General features: G+C 44.6%; 2 protein-coding genes across 3 annotated transcripts in view; both read left to right on the top strand.

Annotated features, from left to right (window-relative positions):
* The first annotated feature begins 4,474 nt into the window (after positions 1-4,474).
* parp12b (poly (ADP-ribose) polymerase family, member 12b) lies at positions 4,475-18,674 on the top strand. Of its 2 annotated transcripts, XM_020613471.1 has the most exons (10): positions 4,475-4,919; positions 6,214-6,349; positions 13,143-13,404; positions 13,838-13,933; positions 14,684-14,810; positions 14,894-15,062; positions 15,288-15,408; positions 15,572-15,648; positions 16,755-16,759; positions 18,590-18,674. In XM_020613471.1, exons 1-10 carry the CDS (start codon positions 4,615-4,617, stop codon positions 18,597-18,599), a joined length of 1,308 nt encoding a protein of 435 aa, XP_020469127.1. In that variant the 5' UTR covers positions 4,475-4,614; the 3' UTR covers positions 18,600-18,674. The 2 variants fall into 2 exon arrangements, with proteins under 2 accessions (XP_020469127.1, XP_020469126.1); XM_020613470.1 differs by lacking the exons at positions 16,755-16,759; positions 18,590-18,674 and having other exon boundaries at positions 4,476-4,919; positions 15,572-15,938.
* A 102-nt stretch (positions 18,675-18,776) lies between these two features.
* The window catches only part of LOC109967686 (UPF0606 protein KIAA1549), a 31,514-nt gene continuing 30,444 nt past the window's right edge, over positions 18,777-19,846 (top strand). The window contains exon 1 of the mRNA XM_020613437.1: positions 18,777-18,863. The gene's annotated coding sequence lies outside the window, so the exon portion shown is untranslated. The remainder of the gene's footprint in view (positions 18,864-19,846) is intronic.

A 19,846-nucleotide genomic window follows, 5' to 3' on the forward strand; every position in this document is an offset into this window, starting at 1 on the left:
CAGGAACGCGATGTCTCCCCTCTCCCTGGCCTCCCTTAACTTCGGCATCAACTCCCTTCTTCTCTTCCTCACAGACTCGGTGTAATCTTCATTTATATAAATGTTAGATCCTTTAAGCTTCTTTGCTTGTTGCAATATGTGTGCCTTATCTTTCTCTTTCATCAACTTTACCATCACCGCCCTCGGACCACGATTCGAAGGTTTCCCGACTCTGTGAGCCCGCTCCATCTCAATTTCTTGATGTATCTGCAGGTTATTCTTCAGAATCTCCTTCACTTTGCATTCCGCTTCCGACCAGCTTTCTCCAGCTGTCTCCTTGATTCCCTCAAAGATCAAGTTTTTTTCGCTTGGACTGTGCTTCCAGATACTCCATTTTGTCCGTTATAGTTATTAAACTCTCACACGTTTTGTAGACGTCATCCCTCGTTTCCTTGGTTTGTGTTTTCTGTTCACCCATGGCAGCTTTAATCACATCCACCTCTCGCTGGGTAAACTGCAAACTCGTTTTTATCTCCTGTATTTCTCTGGTCATGTCGTCGAATCTCTTGTTGTTTGTTTCCATAATTAGTTGCACGAAGCTTTTGAAGTTTTCCTGCTGTTGGTTCATCAGCACAATGTACAGTACATCTGTTTCTGGTGATCCACAATGTCCATTACTTGCACCGCTCTGTGATACACTTCTTCTGCCTCCATATCCTCATTCGCTTCTGATTCATTAGCTCTTTTCCCTCTTTGAGGCATTTTAATAGTTGTAGAGTTTGTTCAAAGACTTGAAAAGTGTAGAACAGACAAGAGGAGCTGTAAAGGCGTCTGCTCTCGCTTGCAACCCGGAAATAATCATGTACAACTGTGAAAGTTAAAGGTCGATTTTAAAAACTATATCAAAGATGTGCTCCTTTTCGTTTGTGCTGGCATCTCAGATAAACCAGCAGACTTTAGAAAGGTCACCATTCTGCTAACTGGACTGTACCAGCTTCTCTGGGTTTTTCTTACAGGGATCAGTCAGATGGAACATGTCGAAGTAAAGTGCACCCAACAATCTTCCGTGTGCCTTCGGTTATGCACAAACCTCCACATTAGTCTGACTTGTGTTACAAAGACGTCTGAGCCAATAAACCAGCATGTAAAATACCAGTGCTAAGCAGAATTTAGTTTCTACAGGATTTATCTAAATGGTAATTTTTTTTTTTTGTTGTTGTTAACCACTGTTTAAACGAGTAATACACTGTTAAAGTACTAACACCTGAGCAAATAATTTTTCTTATCAAGTCCAGTGAAACCACTCCTGTCTTCATCTGTAGCTGCCGTCACACAAGCGCTCCCATCAGGGAGGCACATTTTTTATAAATACAGTTGTTTCCAGTTCAGGATCAAAGATTTTTATTGTCACGTCACCGTATGTGCAGGACATACAGAAAATTGAAATATCGTTTCTCTCTCACCTAATACTGAATGCCATACCATTTAGGAAACTAAAAATAGAATAAAAGTAGAGTAAAAATAGAATAAAAAAGAATAAGAAAACTAATTAGGATAAAGCTAGATGGTAGTGCAAATAATAACAAAGATTGTCAGATGGTCAGATAGTGCAAATGACCAACAGCAGCAGATATGACGGTAAAAACTGTCAGCAGCAGATTTACATGTAATATAACAAGAAGGGGGAATGTACTGGGTTTGTGCAAAACTTGCTGACTGAGCAACAGATTTACAGGTAATATAACAAAAAGGGGGAATGTACTGGGCTTGTGCAACAGCAGGGGTAGTATTTCTATGTCTCTTTATGTTCAGCCAGTGATGACGCTCTCAATGGTGCCCCGGTAGAAGAAGCACATGATGGGGGGTGGGGCACTGGCTCTCCTCAGTTTGCGGAGGAAGTAGATGCGTGTTTGAGCTTTCTTGGCCAGTGATGTGGTGTTGTTGGTACAGGAGAGGTCCTCAGAGATGTGCACCCCAGGAACTTGGGACTGCTCACTCTCTCCACTACAGCACCGTTGATGGTCAGTGGTGGATGCTTTAGAGGTTTTCTCCTGAAGTCCACAACGATCTCTTTTGTCTTCCCCACACTGAGGAAGAGGTTGTTGTCCTTACACCACTGGACCAGTTGGCACACCTCACTACCCCTGTAAAGCCCAACACATCAAAAACTAGCCAGAACAGTCCAGTTTTTCGGACATTAGATATTTATTAAACCTTTTCACAAAATCCAAGATTCAAAATCCAAGATTCAAGATTTTTATTTGCCATTTATGCATAGACAGACCGTCCAGGCATATAGGAATAAATGTGCCATATTATTTAGAATATTTTTATTTTGTTTGGTATCACATTTGATACATGGGGCATTTTTGGTGATTTCTATCTGCTCAGAAACTTGCATATCAAATATGATACGAATGGCTCTATAGGGCTACTGTAGTTGGCCTCATCGTTGTTGGTAATGAGGCCAACTACAGTCGTGTCATCCACAAACTTGACAATGTGGTTGGTGCTGTAGGTTGGTACACAGTCGTGGGTCAGCAGTGTGAAGAGCAATGGGCTGAGCACACACCCCTGTGGAGCCCCTGTGATCAGCGTAATGGTCTTGGAGATGCTGCTGCCGACCCACATATTTTGTGGCCTCCCTGTTAGAATGTTCAGCAAGATGTATTATTATCACACAACTTACTTACACACAGTGATTCTGTGAAAGTGACTAAATGCATCTTTGTGGGGGGACAAAATTGGTCCTATTAGGCAAAAGAAACAAAATGCAGTTAATGGTTGAGAGACAGGCTCATTCCTGGGGCTTTAAATTTCCAGTAGAAATGATTAAATAGTAACAGTGACCCGGAAGAAGCAGGAAAACAGTGTAGGGGCAAACAACAGAGCAAATGAAAGTGTTTAGTGTCTGGTTTTCAAATGTCGTGTGGTGTCTCACTGGATCAGAGTAGGCAGTGCTAAAGAATTGGCATTGATCTGAACAGTGTCACGCTGGGTTTTGTACAATGGTGCTTGAAAGTTTGTCCACCCTTTAAAATTGTCTGTATTATTGCATAAATATGACCTAAAGCTTGCGCACTACAGCACCTGGCTGAACAGGTAACTAGTATGGAACTGGAATATCGCAACTCCCCACTCATTGTCCTAGGGGATTTAATAGAGCAAATATCACACAAGAACTGCCCAAATACAGACAGCATGTCGCTGGACCACTGCTACACAGCAATAAAAGACACCTATCGCTCTGTCTCTATGCAGCCCTCAGTCTCTGATCACTATATGGTCCATCTTATACCAACTTACAGGTAGAAACTTAAAGCTGCGAAGCTTGTGGTCAAAACAGTGAAGAGCTGGACTGAGAAGGCTAAGTCAGAGCTACAGGCCTGCTTTGACTGCACAGACTGGAGTGTATTTGAGACTCCAGCTACAGACCTGGATGAACTCTGACGCTGTGACATCATGCATCAGCTTTGTGAGGACATGTGTATCCACCAAGACCTTCTGGAGGAGCTACTCTGAAAAGCTGAGAAACCAGGTTTCAGCCAACGAGTCCTCGTCTGTGTGGGGAAGTCAGAAAAACACGACTCCCCCACTGTGGAAGACCATCAACTAGCAGATTAACCGGAATGTGTTTTACTGTAGAGTTAAGAGGCAGAACCCCCACTCCACCCTACCTCACCTCAGACCCAGCAGCTGCTCCCCCCACAATCACCTCCCTTCCCCCAGCCCTGAAGATCTGTGAAAAGGATGTGCAGCCTTTTTAAAAAACAAAAGTCCAGCTGATCAGCCTGAAAGCCTGTGCTGATCAGCTGGGCCCCATCTTCACACTTCAACAGGTCACTGGAACTGTGTGACTTCCCCTCCTGCTTCAAACGCTCCACCATCATCCCAGTCCCCCAGAAACCCTCCATCAGTGGACTGAACAACTACAGACCTGTCACCCTGACATCTGTAGTCCTGAAGTCCTTTGAGAGACTGGTGTTGGCCTACCTGAAGGACATCGTAGCCCCCCAGGTAGCTGGATGGACCTAAAAAAAAACAACCCTCCACACTGGAGAAATGTGTTTTTTTCACAGTGTCAGATATTTGCAGGGAAGCAACACTTGTCTTTTGGAATGTTTAGATGGAGTATCAGTCACAGGAAAACAGGGTTTTGTTTCTGTAATCTTAATTCTTTAAACTTGAACTTTTGCATGTGCAAATACTAATGTTTTTTTACAGAAAAAAATTAACACTTCTCCATCACTGTTGATTGAAGGTGGGACAGATTTTTGAAATGTGCTAAAAAGAAGTTAAGCAGGTGACATTAACATTAATTTGTGAAATTCATTTATAAACTAGTTCTAACAACCTACATCTGTTTCCTCAGATGCAACTTTCTTGACTTTAAACCCTCTCATAAATGTGAACAAAAGATTTATTCAGATGTTTCTCTTTAAATGATGTCATTAAGTCAGACCAGCTGTGATCATTACTGGAGTCCAGCTATGATTTCCCGATGTACACACGCATATGAAGCGACCTTTTATTGTGACGGTCTCAGAGCGGATGTGTGGTTGTCATGGTTTCGTCAGTCCTCGCCGGTTGAACCGGGGAAGGTTTCAGTGACAGTCAGATCGTGGAAGAGTCGACATGGCCGCGTACAGCAGGACGATCCTGCTCGCCACCAGGGTCCTGTGCAGCAGCGGAGGAGCTATGCAGCTGCTGCAGCTGCGTGAGCAGCTGCTGGAGACGTGCGACATCACCGAACAAGAGTTTTTCCTCATCACGCAGGAGTGTTCCCGCTTCCTGGTCCTCGGCCTAACGGTTGTGGCTCAAACGTCCCTGCGGTTGTGCAGGAGCTACGGCCGGGAGGAGCCGGGCGAGGCCGGGGCGTGCCAGGACCTGCACCTCTGCAAGTTCTTCATCTACGGAAACTGCAAGTTCGGCAAGGGCAGGTGAGCAGCAGGGGGGGGTGGCAGAGGGGGGGGGGGGGGGTTATTTATATATTACGATTTATCACATGGGTTAGGGTTAATTCACTGGACATATACGTTATGATTATGGTCTGCTGCATCGCCCACTTTATCTCCACCCACAGCTGCTTCTGTCGGGTCAAACCAGCGTAAAATCCAAAACCAGACACAGTCCCAGTAGCAGTAGGAGCAAAGCTCTGGTTTCCAGATGTTCTCCTCATTTAAAAGGAGGAAAGAGATGAATACATGTAAATAGTGACAGAGGAGAGTCTGACCAGTCCTGGGATTCAGCGAAACTCCGCAGTAAATAAAAATTAATCCTCGTGGTTTTATTAAAGAGCTTACTTTATAATGGATTGGGAACTATTTTACGTTACAGCGGACGGATACAGACTTCCTGCAGCAGTGAAGAGAAACGAAACTTAGAGAAAGGTGGATTTAAGTTAGAAATAATTTATATAATTTCTAATTACGCCTTGAAACTAGTTTTTTAAATATTTTCTAAGCCTAATTAGTTTAATTAGTTCAGTTTAATTAATTAGTTCAGCTCGTCATTAATCAGCTGACTGTACTTGGTGAAGGTGTTTAGTTTCATTTAGCTGGAAATCAAAGTCCCTGAAGAGAAGAGAAACTAAACAGCAGTGTGTTTAAATGGTGAGTTATTAACCTTCAGAGCGTTGATAATTTCTTAGTGAATTGAATTTGTCATTTTAAATGGTCGATTTTCTGCTTTTCCTTGAAATCCAGTAAACACGCTCCTTTAAACAGGACATCAGGGGGACACTGGTGCAGTCTTTTCTGCTTAGGGGCTTTTTTAACACAGGTTCACGTTTCAGTTCACACACTGAAACAGTTGTTACTGTGGGTCTGTTTCCCCTGTTCATACACGCTGCAAACTGTGTTTTCACTGTAAATCTGGGAACTCAGCAGGCTGAGTTGACCTCTCGCTGTGCGTTACTGTCTCTCCACTGCAGCTCCACACTGACCGACTGCCCGGTCTGACATTTCACCTACAGACAGCGCCAGTTGGAATCTGTAGACCGCTGAAAATTTGGGTTTTGGCCTTAGGGTTTTTTCTACATAGTCATGACCAAATAAACAACAATCACAGTTCAAACTCTTATTTATTAAAGTGATTTTGTCTTATTGTTAAATCTCATGTAATGAAGCAGCGATGCTTGTTAGCTTGTTAGCGGGCGCTCTGTGCTGGTTTGAATGTGTGTGAAATTTGATGATAATCACCTCAGATCATTAACATCACTGTTGTTTATCACAGGAAACTGTGTAAATTCTCCCACGACATCCAATCACATCACAACTGGCGAGTACTGAGAGACTGCACGCTGCACGAGCTGGATGAAGATGACCTGTTCCTGCTGCTGCTGCAGAACGACCCCACTCTTCTACCGGAGGTAACGCACCTGTGACGCACCTCACCGTACGCACCTGTGACGCGCCTCACCGTACGCACCCGACACAACTGTGACGCGCCTCACCGTAAGCACCCGACACACCTGTGACGCGCCTCACCGTAAGCACCCACGCGCCACACCGTACGCACCCGACACTCCTGGGACGCGCCACACCGTACGCACCCGACACTCCTGGGACGCGCCACACCGTACGCACCCGACACTCCTGGGACGCGCCACACCGTACGCACCCGACACTCCTGGGACGCGCCACACCGTACGCACCCGACACTCCTGGGACGCGCCACACCGTACGCACCCGACACTCCTGGGACGCGCCACACCGTACGCACCCGACACTCCTGGGACGCGCCACACCGTACGCACCCGACACTCCTGGGACGCGCCACACCGTACGCACCCGACACTCCTGGGACGCGCCACACCGTACGCACCCGACACTCCTGGGACGCGCCACACCGTACGCACCCGACACTCCTGGGACGCGCCACACCGTACGCACCCGACACTCCTGGGACGCGCCACACCGTACGCACCCGACACTCCTGGGACGCGCCACACCGTACGCACCCGACACTCCTGGGACGCGCCACACCGTACGCACCCGACACACCTGGGACGCGCCACACCGTACGCACCCGACACACCTGGGACACACCACACCGTACACACCTGATGCACCTGACACACCTGTGACGCACCACACCGTACGCACCTGTGACGCACCTCACCGTCTGCACCTGACACACTCAATCAATCAAAATGTATTTACATAGCACTTAAAAAGCAACGTCTGGTCGACCAAAGTACTGTACAAAGGCAATGTAAAAACCAGAAATAAATAATATCAATAGAGAAATAAAAACATAACATAAACACAAACTACACAAAATCAACAGTTAGAAGAAGAAAGCATCAGACACTATGTATTAAAAGCCAAAGTAAAAAATATGTTTTAACCAATGATTTAAAAGTTGTCAAGTCTGTAGATGATCTAACATTAAAAGTTAAACCATTCCACGTACTAGGAAATTCGACCATATAACCCCGGTACTGGCCTCTCTTCACTGGCTTCCAATCCATTTTAGAATTCATTTTAAGCTATTGATTTTTGTTTTTAAGGTTCTTAATGGTTTGGCACTGCCCTACCTCGCTGACTTGGTGAGGTGGCACGAACTGACTAGATTACTCAGATCCTCAAGCCAGTTTCTGTTAGAGGTTCCCAGGGCCAGATACAAACACTGGGGTGACCGTGCTTTTACTGTTGCAGCTCCTAAATTGTGTTAAAAGACGAGCAGCAGCATTTTGGACCATTTGAAGACGAGTGAGAGACAACTGATTAACACCAAGGTAAAATGCGTTACAATAGTCATGTCTAGAAGTTATGAAAGCATGAATTGCAATCTCAAAATCATTAAAAGAAAGGAATGACTTGACTTTACTTAGCAACCTCAGGTGAAAGAAACTAGATTGTACGACCGAGTTGATCTCCTTGTCGAATCTTAAGTCGCTGTCAAACGTTACCCCTAGGTTTTTTTTACAGTCATCTTCAAATGATGAGTCAGGGGCCCTAAGTCGTGGTTAAAAGCAGCAAATTTCGCCAGATCGCCAAATAAAACACACTCTGTTTTATCCTCATTTAATTTTAAAACGTTCCGCGCCATCCATGCTTTCAGCTCAGTCAAACAGTGGCTGTAGAGACGTCCCTCCAGCTGCTTTTAATGGTAAATATATCTGGATGTCATCCGCATAGCAATGTAAAGAGAAGCCATATCTCTTTAGAAGTGATCCTAGCGGAAGCATGTACTGGGGGAGGGGAGTTGGGCCGAGTACAGACCCCTGGGGGACACCACTGAAGAGGAGGAACAGTTACCAATATTAACAGAAAAACTTCTACTCGTGAGGTAAGATCTAAACCAATTAAGAACAGTACCACGAATTCCTATACACTGTTCCAGGCGAGATATGAGGATTTCATGATCCACTGTATCGAAGGCAGCAGAGAGGTCTAAAACCACCAGCAGAACTAGATCCCCAGCATCCTTGGCCAACAAAATGTCATTATTAATTTTTAATAATGCTGACTCTGTACTGTGTTTTGGTTTAAACCCAGACTGGAATTGCTCCTCAATGCCATTATCTGCCAGAAAGGACTGGAGTTGAATAAGAACAATCTTCTCTAAAACTTTTGACATAAAAGATCATTTGGACACTGGTCTAATATTAGAAAACACTAAAGGATCTAGATTCGGCTTTTTAAGAAGAGGCTGGACAATTGCTTGTTTAAAAGCATCTGGAACTGAGCCTGTAGTCAAACATAAATTAACTAGGGCCAGAAAGCTAGGACCTATAAACTCAAAAACATCCCTGAATAATCTTGTTGGCAGGAAATCAAGAGAACAGGGAGATGTTTTCATGTGTAAAACCACTTCTGATAACACAGGCAAAGAAACAGTCTCAAATTGGTCAAAAATAGCAGAAGGCAGGGGAAAGTCAACTGAGTCAGAAGAAGTGATAGTGGAGAATTGCCTAATGCTAGCAATTTTGTTAGTGAAATAATGTAGAAAACCCTCACATATTTCAACAGATGCCTCAGGATGAGAGGTAAGGTTACATGGGCTAATAACAGAGTTGATTGTAGAGAACAAAACCTGAGGTTTGTGATGATTACTGACCACAATGTTAGAAAGATAGTTCGATTTTGCAGATTTCACCACCTTCTGATAGTCCGAAAAGCAGTCCCTGAAATGGTGAAGAGAAACAAAGTTTATCTTTTTTCCATTTGCATTCAGCTTTATGACATCTTCGTCTATGTTCCTGAGTTAAGTCATTTAGCCAAGGATCCACCTTCAGCTTAGCCGGTTTACATCAGAGGGGAGCTATAGAATCCAATATATCCTGACAGGTGGAGGTTAATAGAGTTAATACTTCCTCAGGATCCATGTAGGAGGACACATCACCCATCAGATACAGACCAGAATTTTTAAAGCAAGTAGAAAACTCTCCTGCTGTTGAAGAGGTGATTGAGCGTTTGATACCAGCAGAAATAGAGGGTTTATCAGACTGTGGAGGCACATTAACATTAAATAACAGAGCGAAATGATCGGATAATCAAGAGTCACCTACTTCAGTAATAACAACAGGCAGCCCATGAGAGATCACAAGGTCCAGTGTATGTCCGAGCTCATGTGTAGGGCTATGCACCGACTGGGTGAGGTTAAAAGAGTCAATAATACTTAGAGCCTTTAAACAAAGGACAGACCGGGCAACATAATGAATGTTAAAATCACCAAAGGATTAAAAGCCTATCAAACTTTGGCAAGATAAAACCCAGGAGATCAGAGAACTCCTGAATAAAGTCCTTATTAAATTTAGGAGGACAATAAACCACTGCGCACAGCAGCGGTTGAAAAAGTTCTATCACAAACAGCTGTAGTTCAAAACTTGAATAATTGTCCACTGTCAGCTGCCAACATTGAAAACTGTTTGTAAAAACACATGCCAGCCCACCGCCCCGACCTGTCGTACGAGGGGAGCTGAGGAAGGAATATCCAGGTGGAAGAAGCTCAGAGAATGCACAATGCTCACCTTCCTTTAACCACGTCTCAGTCAGCAACATAAAATCCAGTTTCTGTGATATAAAAAAGTCATTCAGAATGAATGTCTTGTTAGCCAGTGATCTAACGTTAATCAAACCCATCTGAATTGATAAAACAGGGTTTGGTGGCTGAGACACGTCTCAGCGGTAGGAGATTAGACCAATTTACGCCTCTTCTTGGATGACGTGAAAGTCGGCGATATGGATGAGAGACTGTGAAATCCAGGCCTATGGGCCAAGGCCAGCGAGTAATAGTAGGACGACAACAAAACCAATCCGGTCCATGGCGACGGTCAGAGGCATCCGCAGAAAGACAGCACCAGAGGGCCTTTAGGCAGACAGCCACCCCGCTCCTCCTTCCTCGTTTTCTGGTACGCTTTCTTTGCGAGCAGACAAAGCAAGAACGCCGAAGATATGCTGGTATCTTCGCCAGTAATGGTAGGACAGTCTTTGAGTTATCCCAGCCTGTTACACTGGGACAAATGAATATTAAGAAGGGCGGCACGATCGTACATTAGTAGAGCTGATGCATTCTGAGTGACAGTGGAGAGAAGCAGCATAAACAGCAAAAACAGTAACATACACCAGAGAGGCTGACGGCAAGGCATGAACAGCGGCGCCATCTTGGTTCCAGAAGTTCAGACACACCTGTGACACAACCTGTGATGCACCACACCGTACGCACCCGACACACCTGTGACACACCTCACCGTACACACCCGACACACCAGTGACGCACCTCACCGTACGCACCCGACACACTTGTGATGCACCTCACCGTAAGCACCTGACACACTTGTGACGCACCACACCGTCTGCACCTGACACACCTGTGACGCACCTCACCGTCCGCACCTGACACAACTGTGACGCGCCACACCGTACGCACCTGACACACCTGTGACGCACCACACCGTATGCACCTGTCACGCACCTCACCATACGCACCTGTGACGCACCACACCGTACGCACCCGACACACCTGTGACGCACCACACCGTACGCACCCGACACACCTGTGACGCACCACACCGTACGCACCCGACACACCTGTGACGCACCACACCATACGCACTGTGCCAGCAGCCTTACATTTGACACATTACAGGTGTTCAGTCAGGTTTGTGTCTCTAAGACTGGCCTGATCTGGATCAGCTTGGACCTGCTTTTATATCTTCTCACATCATGGTGATCAGAGAAAGTGTCTCAGACCTTCAGCTGAAACAGAACAGCTGATCGGCCCCTAACAATCCATATCAGTCCAGCTTTGGCCTCTCTTCACTGGTTACCAGTAAGTGCCCAGTATGAAGTAAAGTCCCCAGCTACCCAGATGACTGTGTGAAGCTCTGAGGTGCAACAGCATCGTTTAAGTCGCTTCTCAAAATGCATGTTTTTAAAAGGCACAGTTTCATTATTGTTGTTTGCAGCTGTGGGGTTTTGTTGAAGTGTGTTCATCCTGGTCCAGCCTTGTAAAACGCTGCGGCCTGGTTTTCTAACATGCTGTGTAAATGAAGTTCACTATGATGGTGCTCAAGTTTACTGAAGCTTTTCTCCACTCACAGCTTTTGTTCTCTTCAGCCCTCATTTACACATGAAACATGTTTGTGTTGCAGGTTGTTCTCTGTTTCTGCTCTCACACCTTTGGACAGAGTAAAATAATTTACCTTTACTCTCGGTTCACTCTTTCATTTTGTCTTTTGGAGACTGATGGACCAGACAGATCAGAGTCCTGCTCTCTGAGCAGCAAGGTTTCTGGGAAAGTGACAGAGTAGGATAGTAGGCCAAGAAATGCAAAATTCAAGGCCAGACTGGGTGAAGAATAACGAACGGAGAGGAGCATCGGAGAACCTGAAATTTAAAGGCAAAAAGCAAAAAAAAAAGAAAAAAAAAAAGAAGTTACATGTCCTGTTGACTGAGAGATGTCGGTTTCCACAGAGGTAAAGTAAATGAGCTTTCCGTGATGTTTTGTGTGATGTGATGATCAGATTATATTGTTGTTACTTCATATTTACAAAATATGATAAAAGAAAATATAAAAATGATCTCAATTATGAAAAAAAGGTTTCATGATTAATCATAATGATTATCCCATAAAACAATCAACAGATCAAAAGATGTAATATATAAATGAGGAAGATGATTAACTATTAAAAACAAGATCTCAGAATGAAAAGGAAAAAATCTCACTGTTAAAATATCTCCAGAAGGCGTTCATATTAATCCGTACCGCAAAGGTACTAGTTAGAACAAAGGATCTGTTTCACAGTTAGTCTGTGAAGATGTCTTTATTTTGATATTTTTATTTTGTATTTATACGTCTTATAAATAAAATCTTCAACCCCAAATCAGTAAAAGTCGGGGCAGTATATAAAATCAAGATTAAAACTGAAAACAGTGATGAGTAAACCATCTTTGTCCTGTATGACACTGAACAGAACACAGTAGCACATTATTTGATGTGATACCTCATCAGTTTCAAAATAAACTCTCACTTCAATCCTGACTCTACAACACATTCCAACACAGGTTGGTTCGGCTGCATTTCAGGGCCAGTGATGAGGTGAAACAGTGAAATGATGGCTCCTTGTGAACCAGGTGATGTCAACAGGTGACTGCAGGCCGAGCCCTTTAGGAGCAAAGATGGGCCAAGGACCGCCAGTTTACCAACATACCTCATCACTGGCCCTGAATTGCAAATGTGTGTTGCAGCATCAGGATTGAAGTGGGATTTTATTATGAACAGAGAATAAAACTGATGGTGTCACATCAAATAATGAGCTGATGTGTTGTTTTCAGTGTCCTACAGGACACAGATGGTTTACTCATCACTGTTTACAGTTTTAATTTTGCTTTTACACACTGTCTCAACTCTTTCTGATTTGGGGTTGTATTTTAAATAAAAGCTCAATGGGATCTTTGTACATCATTACACAATCTAAAAAGATCTCATAACTATGAGATTACCACAAGGACGTTATCTCATAAATACTGTTTCTCTCACAGTTACAAAGTATTAGAATCTTTGTCATATGATGAACAATCTTACAGAGGAGATATTTATCACACAATGCTTCACTAAGTACGAGCTGTTCAGTCCTAATAATGAGCCAACCTGAGTGTTCACCCTGTTTCCTTTCCTTACTGCCATGAGTCTTCGTGTTTCTCTTTCTTCAGGTGTGTTCACACTATAACAGAGGCTCAGGTCCTTACGGCTGCTGCACCTTCAAGAGCACCTGCACCAAAGTCCACTTGTGTCAGCACTTTGTTCAGGGCGACTGTATGTTCGGACACAAGTGTAAACGACAACATGCCATCGACGAACACGGCCGCCGTGTGCTGGAGGAGCGAGGACTGAGTGGAGACATCATCCACCGTCTGCCCTTTGTCTACAGGAATAAACACTACCTCACTGCGGCCACAGCCTCCACACTCACAGGTGACAATACCACCTGTTCACTGATTATTCACCATGTTGTCTTTTGGAAGGGGTGGGAAAAAAACAAAAGTGTAAAGAAATAAACAAAGACAGGGAGGGTATTGCAGTGCGTCCACCCCATACCACTGGTGCTGGAGTGAGAATGAGATCAGGTCACCACCAGGAAGCAACTCAGAACGATAAGGTCAGCCAGGAGCGCTGACTAGAGTTACTGTTCAGCTTTAAACCAAACACCCAAACCTGATTTCATGTGATAAACACCTGGGGCGAAAGTGCAGAAATAAGCTCAGAAGGACATTATGGTTCTGGGGGTCAAAATTGGTCCTGACATGCACAAATGATATTTAATGCACCTTCAGGGCAGATGTCCTTTTGATTCAGTTATCCATCCTAAAACCACTGAAGTCAACATGGGTTTTTGTGTTTGTGTCAGAGAAAAGTCCAGATTTTTCAACTAAACCTGCTGTTCATTTGGACGAGACGGACATCCTTTGTCTGCACTTCATCAGAAACAGCTGCAAGTTCCGCAGTGAGTGTATTTCTTTAGCTCTGTCAGAGGCTCTTATTCTGAAAGCAAAGATGGGACTAGCGCACACCTGAGGTCACATGATCGAGATTTCTCTTAAGATCAGTTCTGTGCAGCTTCTTTTAAATTCCACCAGATGGCGGCAAAGTTTAGACTCGTGTCTGTAGCATGTTTACATGGTTACATTCATGCATTGTGCTGCCTTAATGTGTTCACATGCACCATGAAACACACCTTCAAATGTGTTGAAAACAATGAAATTAATGCACAGATGAAGTAAAGGAACTGCAAAACATGTGAACAGAAGAGCAAAGCTTGAGCTCTTCTCAGCAGTTATACTGACTGTTAAGTAGTAAACTGTTGATGCTGACCTCTGGACTTGTGCCATTTCTCTTTTTTTAACTTAACATAAAAAATTAACTCTTTAGGAAGGCACTTATACGTTTAATTTGTTGTTCCTCACACACAGATCTGTTGGGGCAACTTTCATTCATTTTTTCTGTTGTGACCTTAAAAACCAAATGCTTTATATGTGAAATTTGTGTTTTGTCATTACCGTGGTAACTTGTCAATGTTTTACTCCAAAGAAGTTTTAGGAAAGAATCCTCTTTGTGGTTTATGTATCTGACAGCAGATGTGTTGATATAGCAGAGGATTAAAAGCAGTAGTTTTTAAATAGGAGTCTGGTTCAAGTCTTTGCAGTTTAAACTCTTGCATTTTTGTTGTGACGTAGTTTTTCCTCTCTCTGTGTAGACGAGTGCCACCAAGTTCACTTCCACCTGCCCTACAAGTGGGAGGTGCTTGTTGACGAGACCTGGGTGAAGTTGCAGCACATGGAGGATATTGAGCGGGATTTCTGTGACCCGTCTAAGTCACAGAGGTCAGAGGTCATGTCTCACCTGTGTTCATGTTTAAGGTTCATCTGTTGTTGTTGAGCCACAGCTGAAACATTTGTCTTTGTAGCTCTGGTGATCGACCCGTTGACTTCTTGACAATGACTTGGGAGTTGCGGCATGTTCGCCGTCTCTCCACAGTTTCCTCAGTAAGAAAGCCACCTCACTACATGCTGACGACAGAATGGCTGTGGTATTACAAGGTGGATCAGGAGAAGTGGATAGAGTATGGACAGCCGGTGAGTCAGACCCTGGGTGAAGTTTAAGTATGAGGGTTGGGAGGTTTAGAGGAAGGTGGCTGGCTGCAGAGGTCTGAGGATTGGCCCTTGAGGTTTGAAGACTGGTTGCAGTGGTCTGGGGCCTAGGTGCAGGGGTCAGTTTTAACCTAAATGATGAAGGACTCTGGGGTCATAATGTTTGCATATTAGCATGCTAATCCGTCTGTGTGTTCTTGCTTCCCTCAGGATGACAGACAGCGCACCACATCAGTGACATCCAGGATTCTGGAGGAGAGGTTTCTAGCTGACAGAACAGCTGATGTCAAAGTGGTGAAAGGCAAGAGGGAGTACATCATCAGCTTCAAAGGTACCCGCCGATCATCAACCGATTTCAGACAAAGGGGAGTGTCAATTCGTAACAGCCTTCTGTGACGGATACGCTCGTGTAATTTTGCTTATAGCTCCACCAGGGAGCCAGATTCTTCTTCTGTGTTTTAATTTTGTGATGCTCGCCGTCTTCCTCTCTGCAGATATGTACCAGAGGAACCTCAACAACAACACCAAGAGGAAAGTCCAGCGTCGTCCTCGCTTTGTCTCCGTGGCCCAGGTGGAGAAACAGGCCTCAAAAGAAAAGCCATGAACTGTTGTGGTCCTGTCTGACTTGACTGGACCTGAGTGAATGTTTTATCGTTTTTTTTTTTACTCATCACTCCACTGTTTGCTCCTTGGACTTTAACTGTTTCTATAAAAATGCTTCTGACATGGACCAGCCTGTTACTGTAGACCTGATGGGTTTTAAGTAAGAGACCTTAGTTTTTATACAGACTGTAGTTTACAGTGCCTTGCGAAAGTATTCGGCCCCCTTGAACTTTGCGACCTTTTGCCACATTTCAGGCTTCAAACATAAAGATATAAAACTGTAATTTTTTGTGAAGAATCAACAACAAGTGGGACACAATCATGAAGTGGAACGAAATTTATTGGATATTTCAAACGTTTTTAACAAATAAAAAAGGAACACACCAGGCAGGTCCGAGATACTGTTGTGGAGAAGTTTAAAGCCGGATTTGGATACAAAAAGATTTCCCAAGCTTTAAACATCCCAAGGAGCACTGTGCAAGTGATAATATTGAAATGGAAGGAGTATCAGACCACTGCAAATCTACCAAGACCTGGCCGTCCCTCTAAACTTTCAGCTCATACAAGGAGAAGACTGATCAGAGATGCAGCCAAGAGGCCCATGATCACTCTGGATGAACTGCAGAGATCTACAGCTGAGGTGGGAGACTCTGTCCATAGGACAACAATCAGTCGTATACTGCACAAATCTGGCCTTTATGGAAGAGTGGCAAGAAGAAAGCCATTTCTTAAAGATATCCATAAAAAGTGTCGTTTAAAGTTTGCCACAAGCCACCTGGGAGACACACCAAACATGTGGAAGAAGGTGCTCTGGTCAGATGAAACCAAAATCGAACTTTTTGGCAACAATGCAAAACGTTATGTTTGGCGTAAAAGCAACACAGCTCATCACCCTGAACACACCATCCCCACTGTCAAACATGGTGGTGGCAGCATCCTGGTTTGGGCCTGCTTTTCTTCAGCAGGGACAGGGAAGATGGTTAAAATTGATGGGAAGATGGATGGAGCCAAATACAGGACCATTCTGGAAGGAAACCTGATGGTGTCTGCAAAAGACCTGAGACTGGGACGGAGATTTGTCTTCCAACAAGACAATGATCCAAAACATAAAGCAAAATCTACATTGGAATGGTTCACAAATAAACATATCCAGGTGTTAGAATGGCCAAGTCAAAGTCCAGACCTGAATCCAATCGAGAATCTGTGGGAAGAACTGAAAACTGCTGTTCACAAACGCTCTCCATCCAACCTCACTGAGCTCGAGCTGTTTTGCAAGGCGGAATGGGCAAAAATTTCAGTCTCTTGATGTGCAAAACTGATAGAGACATACCCCAAGTGACTTACAGCTGTAATCGCAGCAAAAGGTGGCGCTACAAAGTATTAACTTAAGGGGGCTGAATAATTTTGCACGGCCAATTTTTCAGTTTTTTATTTGTTAAAAACGTTTGAAATATCCAATAAATTTCGTTCCACTTCATGATTGTGTCCCACTTGTTGTTGATTCTTCACAAAAAATTACAGTTTTATATCTTTATGTTTGAAGCCTGAAATGTGGCAAAAGGTCGCAAAGTTCAAGGGGGCCGAATACTTTCGCAAGGCACTGTATATTTGCTGGACTTAATGTGGTGGAAGTCAGACACATTAAATAGACTTTATTCATAGTTTGAGCAGTTGTTGTTTGTTACACGATTTTTCACTACTTTGGGACTGTATGTGGTCGTGTGGGGGAAGACGCAGCGACCGCCGGTTGGATTTACCGACCTTGGAGCTACTTGAAAGGGAGCGATATTTCCACTACTCGGTGGAACTTAACAGTAAGTTTAAAAAGCACATTGCGTGTCTGTTAAGGCCTTGTTTCCGTAACATTAGAGAATTGTTGTAAGGCTGGAGAAGTTACTATGTATTATGCCAGTTAAAATATGGGGTTTCTGAACTACCCACTTTGTTTAGTGTTACACATCTCTTCATCAGTACATATACCATTGTTTACCTGTCTATGGAGGAGACCTTCACATTAATTAATGCTGTCCTGATTTGTTGTGCTGTCCACTTGCTACACAACACCAGCAACAGAAGTTGTGCGCATTCATGAACTGTCCTCGTTTTAAGGAAGAGGCTGTCTGGCTCTCTGATTCTGAAATGATTACAAACTATTTGGAATTATGAGGGGTGCCAAACTAATCTAGAGGTACCCAAGATTAAACATTAAATGGCTGGAAACGAGTAAAATGAGCAGCCATGGGAACTTTAATGAAAGTCTGTTTTTCTGTCTCCACCCACAGCCCAAGTGATTTTGAGCTGCTCCTCCACACTTTAGTCAGACCTCATTTTGGATGGAAGTGTTTTAGTCACATTCTAGTTGCTTGTCTTTATTAACTTTTGTCCATAACCGATTGCTGGGTCTCTCTTGGAGGACACGTAGAGTTACTCTGAGAGTTTCTTTGTATGTTTAGATGCTGGACTGACGACATTAATCCTGAGCTTACTGTTTCCCTGGGACAGAGACAAAATGTTACTGAACCTAAGATGCTTCTTATTATCAGAGACATGCGCTTCTGAACAGATGTTGCTGGCTGCTGGAGGAAGCAGAACCAATGTGAAAAAATATAAGGTATAGGTAGGTAGGTCTTTATTGATCAGGCAATGGGGAAATTCCAGCAGCAAAAGAGAGCAAGTAACAAAACACCATAAGAACAAACACAGCACACGTATCTTGAGAAACAGATTCCAAAGTACCTAAGACCAAACAGAATATAGTTAGTTTAACTTACATTTTTAGATTCTGGCATAAATTTGAGAAACTTACTTTTTTGCTTTGAAACTTCAGGACTGCAGAACTGATCCGAGCCCAGCTCAGCTAAAACCTCTCTGTGTAAGCAGAAAGAAAACAAGATGTCGTTTGTATTGTAGACTAAATGATGCGGAGCAGAAGCAGCAGGCAGAGCGGAACTGGACCGGTACCAAGACCCTACATGCCCTGAATCTGACGAATCCAGGTCCTCGGGGGAGGAGGCTTTACCCCTTACCCTCCACATGAGGTGGGGACGTAGAAGACTGCGGACAGAGAGGAGGAGGAAGGCTGATTCTGCGGGGACTCTCTGCCTCCGCCTTCCCCGTGCAGGGAGCGCGCTGCGCGGCTGTGGAGAGCCGTGACGCGCCCGAGCTGCATCTCCAGGATGGCAGGTAGGTCTCCTCTGTGAGTCAGGATAAAACACGTCCTGTGAGCCTAGCGCGGCTCGGCTCGGCTTCTTCTCAATGAAAAGCTGTTATTTTACTAGGGAGTGTCAATGAGGCGTTGGGGTGGGCCGCTGCGGTTCTGATCCACATCGCCGGTGTTCGGTGTTTTAGCGGAATGGAGGCTCCAGCTGCGGCGGTCAGCACGATCGCAGCCGCCTGCACAGATCACATAAAGAAGGGAGGAGGTTCAGGATGAGTGTGCTCATCAGAAACACTCGGTTCAGTACAGGATCCGTGTCGGTATCACGTCAGTATCACCGACGCCGGACCGGATAATTAGGACAGGGACGCTGTGCAGCTCTAACCTCTGGACGGTGACTGTAGACTGGATTAAAGCAGCCGTTCTGCCCGGTGTGTCTGCGCAAGCGAGGCGTGGAGATGGAGGGACAGGCCGGGGATGGTAGAGGGTTTTTTGTCCGATAATGGGATCAGTGTGAGGGGAGGCCGAGCCGAACCAGACCAGCAGGGGTGTGATCGGCCCGGAATCCGCGCTGCATCCAGCAAGACAGGAACAAACCCGCACAGGGCCCGAGCAGAGTGAGAGGACATTACTGGTCTATGAAAAATCTAGTAGTAACGTCGGACAGGCCCCCACAGTGGATCCATTGATCACAGCATCAGGTCAGTGGTTCTCAACCTGGGGGCGGGAGCCCACAAAGATGCCTCGAAAAAAAGCAAAAGGACGTGTTAAGCTATAGTGCTGGTTTTATCTGATGCTTGTGTGATATGAGAGGCTTTTGTGTAAAGTTCTGAAAACATGTAAAAATGCTAAAACAACCAGAGGAGACACTGAACTGCACCGTCAGGGGTCAACTGGAGGCTCCGCTTCATCATACAGGGTCAACAGCTTCACAGATGGGGCCCTAAATGTCCACAGCCGGTTTGTGCTTCTGTCACAGGAAAGTGAACCTCTAAACGCCAGAGCTCAG

The sequence above is a fragment of the Monopterus albus genome, unplaced genomic scaffold, assembly GCF_001952655.1.
Source record: "Monopterus albus unplaced genomic scaffold, M_albus_1.0 scaffold134.1, whole genome shotgun sequence".
Classification (NCBI taxonomy): domain Eukaryota; kingdom Metazoa; phylum Chordata; class Actinopteri; order Synbranchiformes; family Synbranchidae; genus Monopterus; species Monopterus albus.

What these genes read in the sequence shown, in the direction of transcription:
- parp12b (XM_020613470.1), top strand. Translation starts at nt 4,615, where the DNA reads ATGGCCGCGTACAGCAGGACGATCCTGCTCGCCACCAGGGTCCTGTGC. An exon ending in CACAGCCTCCACACTCACAG is followed by an intron (nt 13,405 to 13,837) that starts GTGACAATACCA and finishes TGTTTGTGTCAG; the next exon opens with AGAAAAGTCCAGATTTTTCA. An exon ending in AAACAGCTGCAAGTTCCGCA is followed by an intron (nt 13,934 to 14,683) that starts GTGAGTGTATTT and finishes CTCTCTGTGTAG; the next exon opens with ACGAGTGCCACCAAGTTCAC.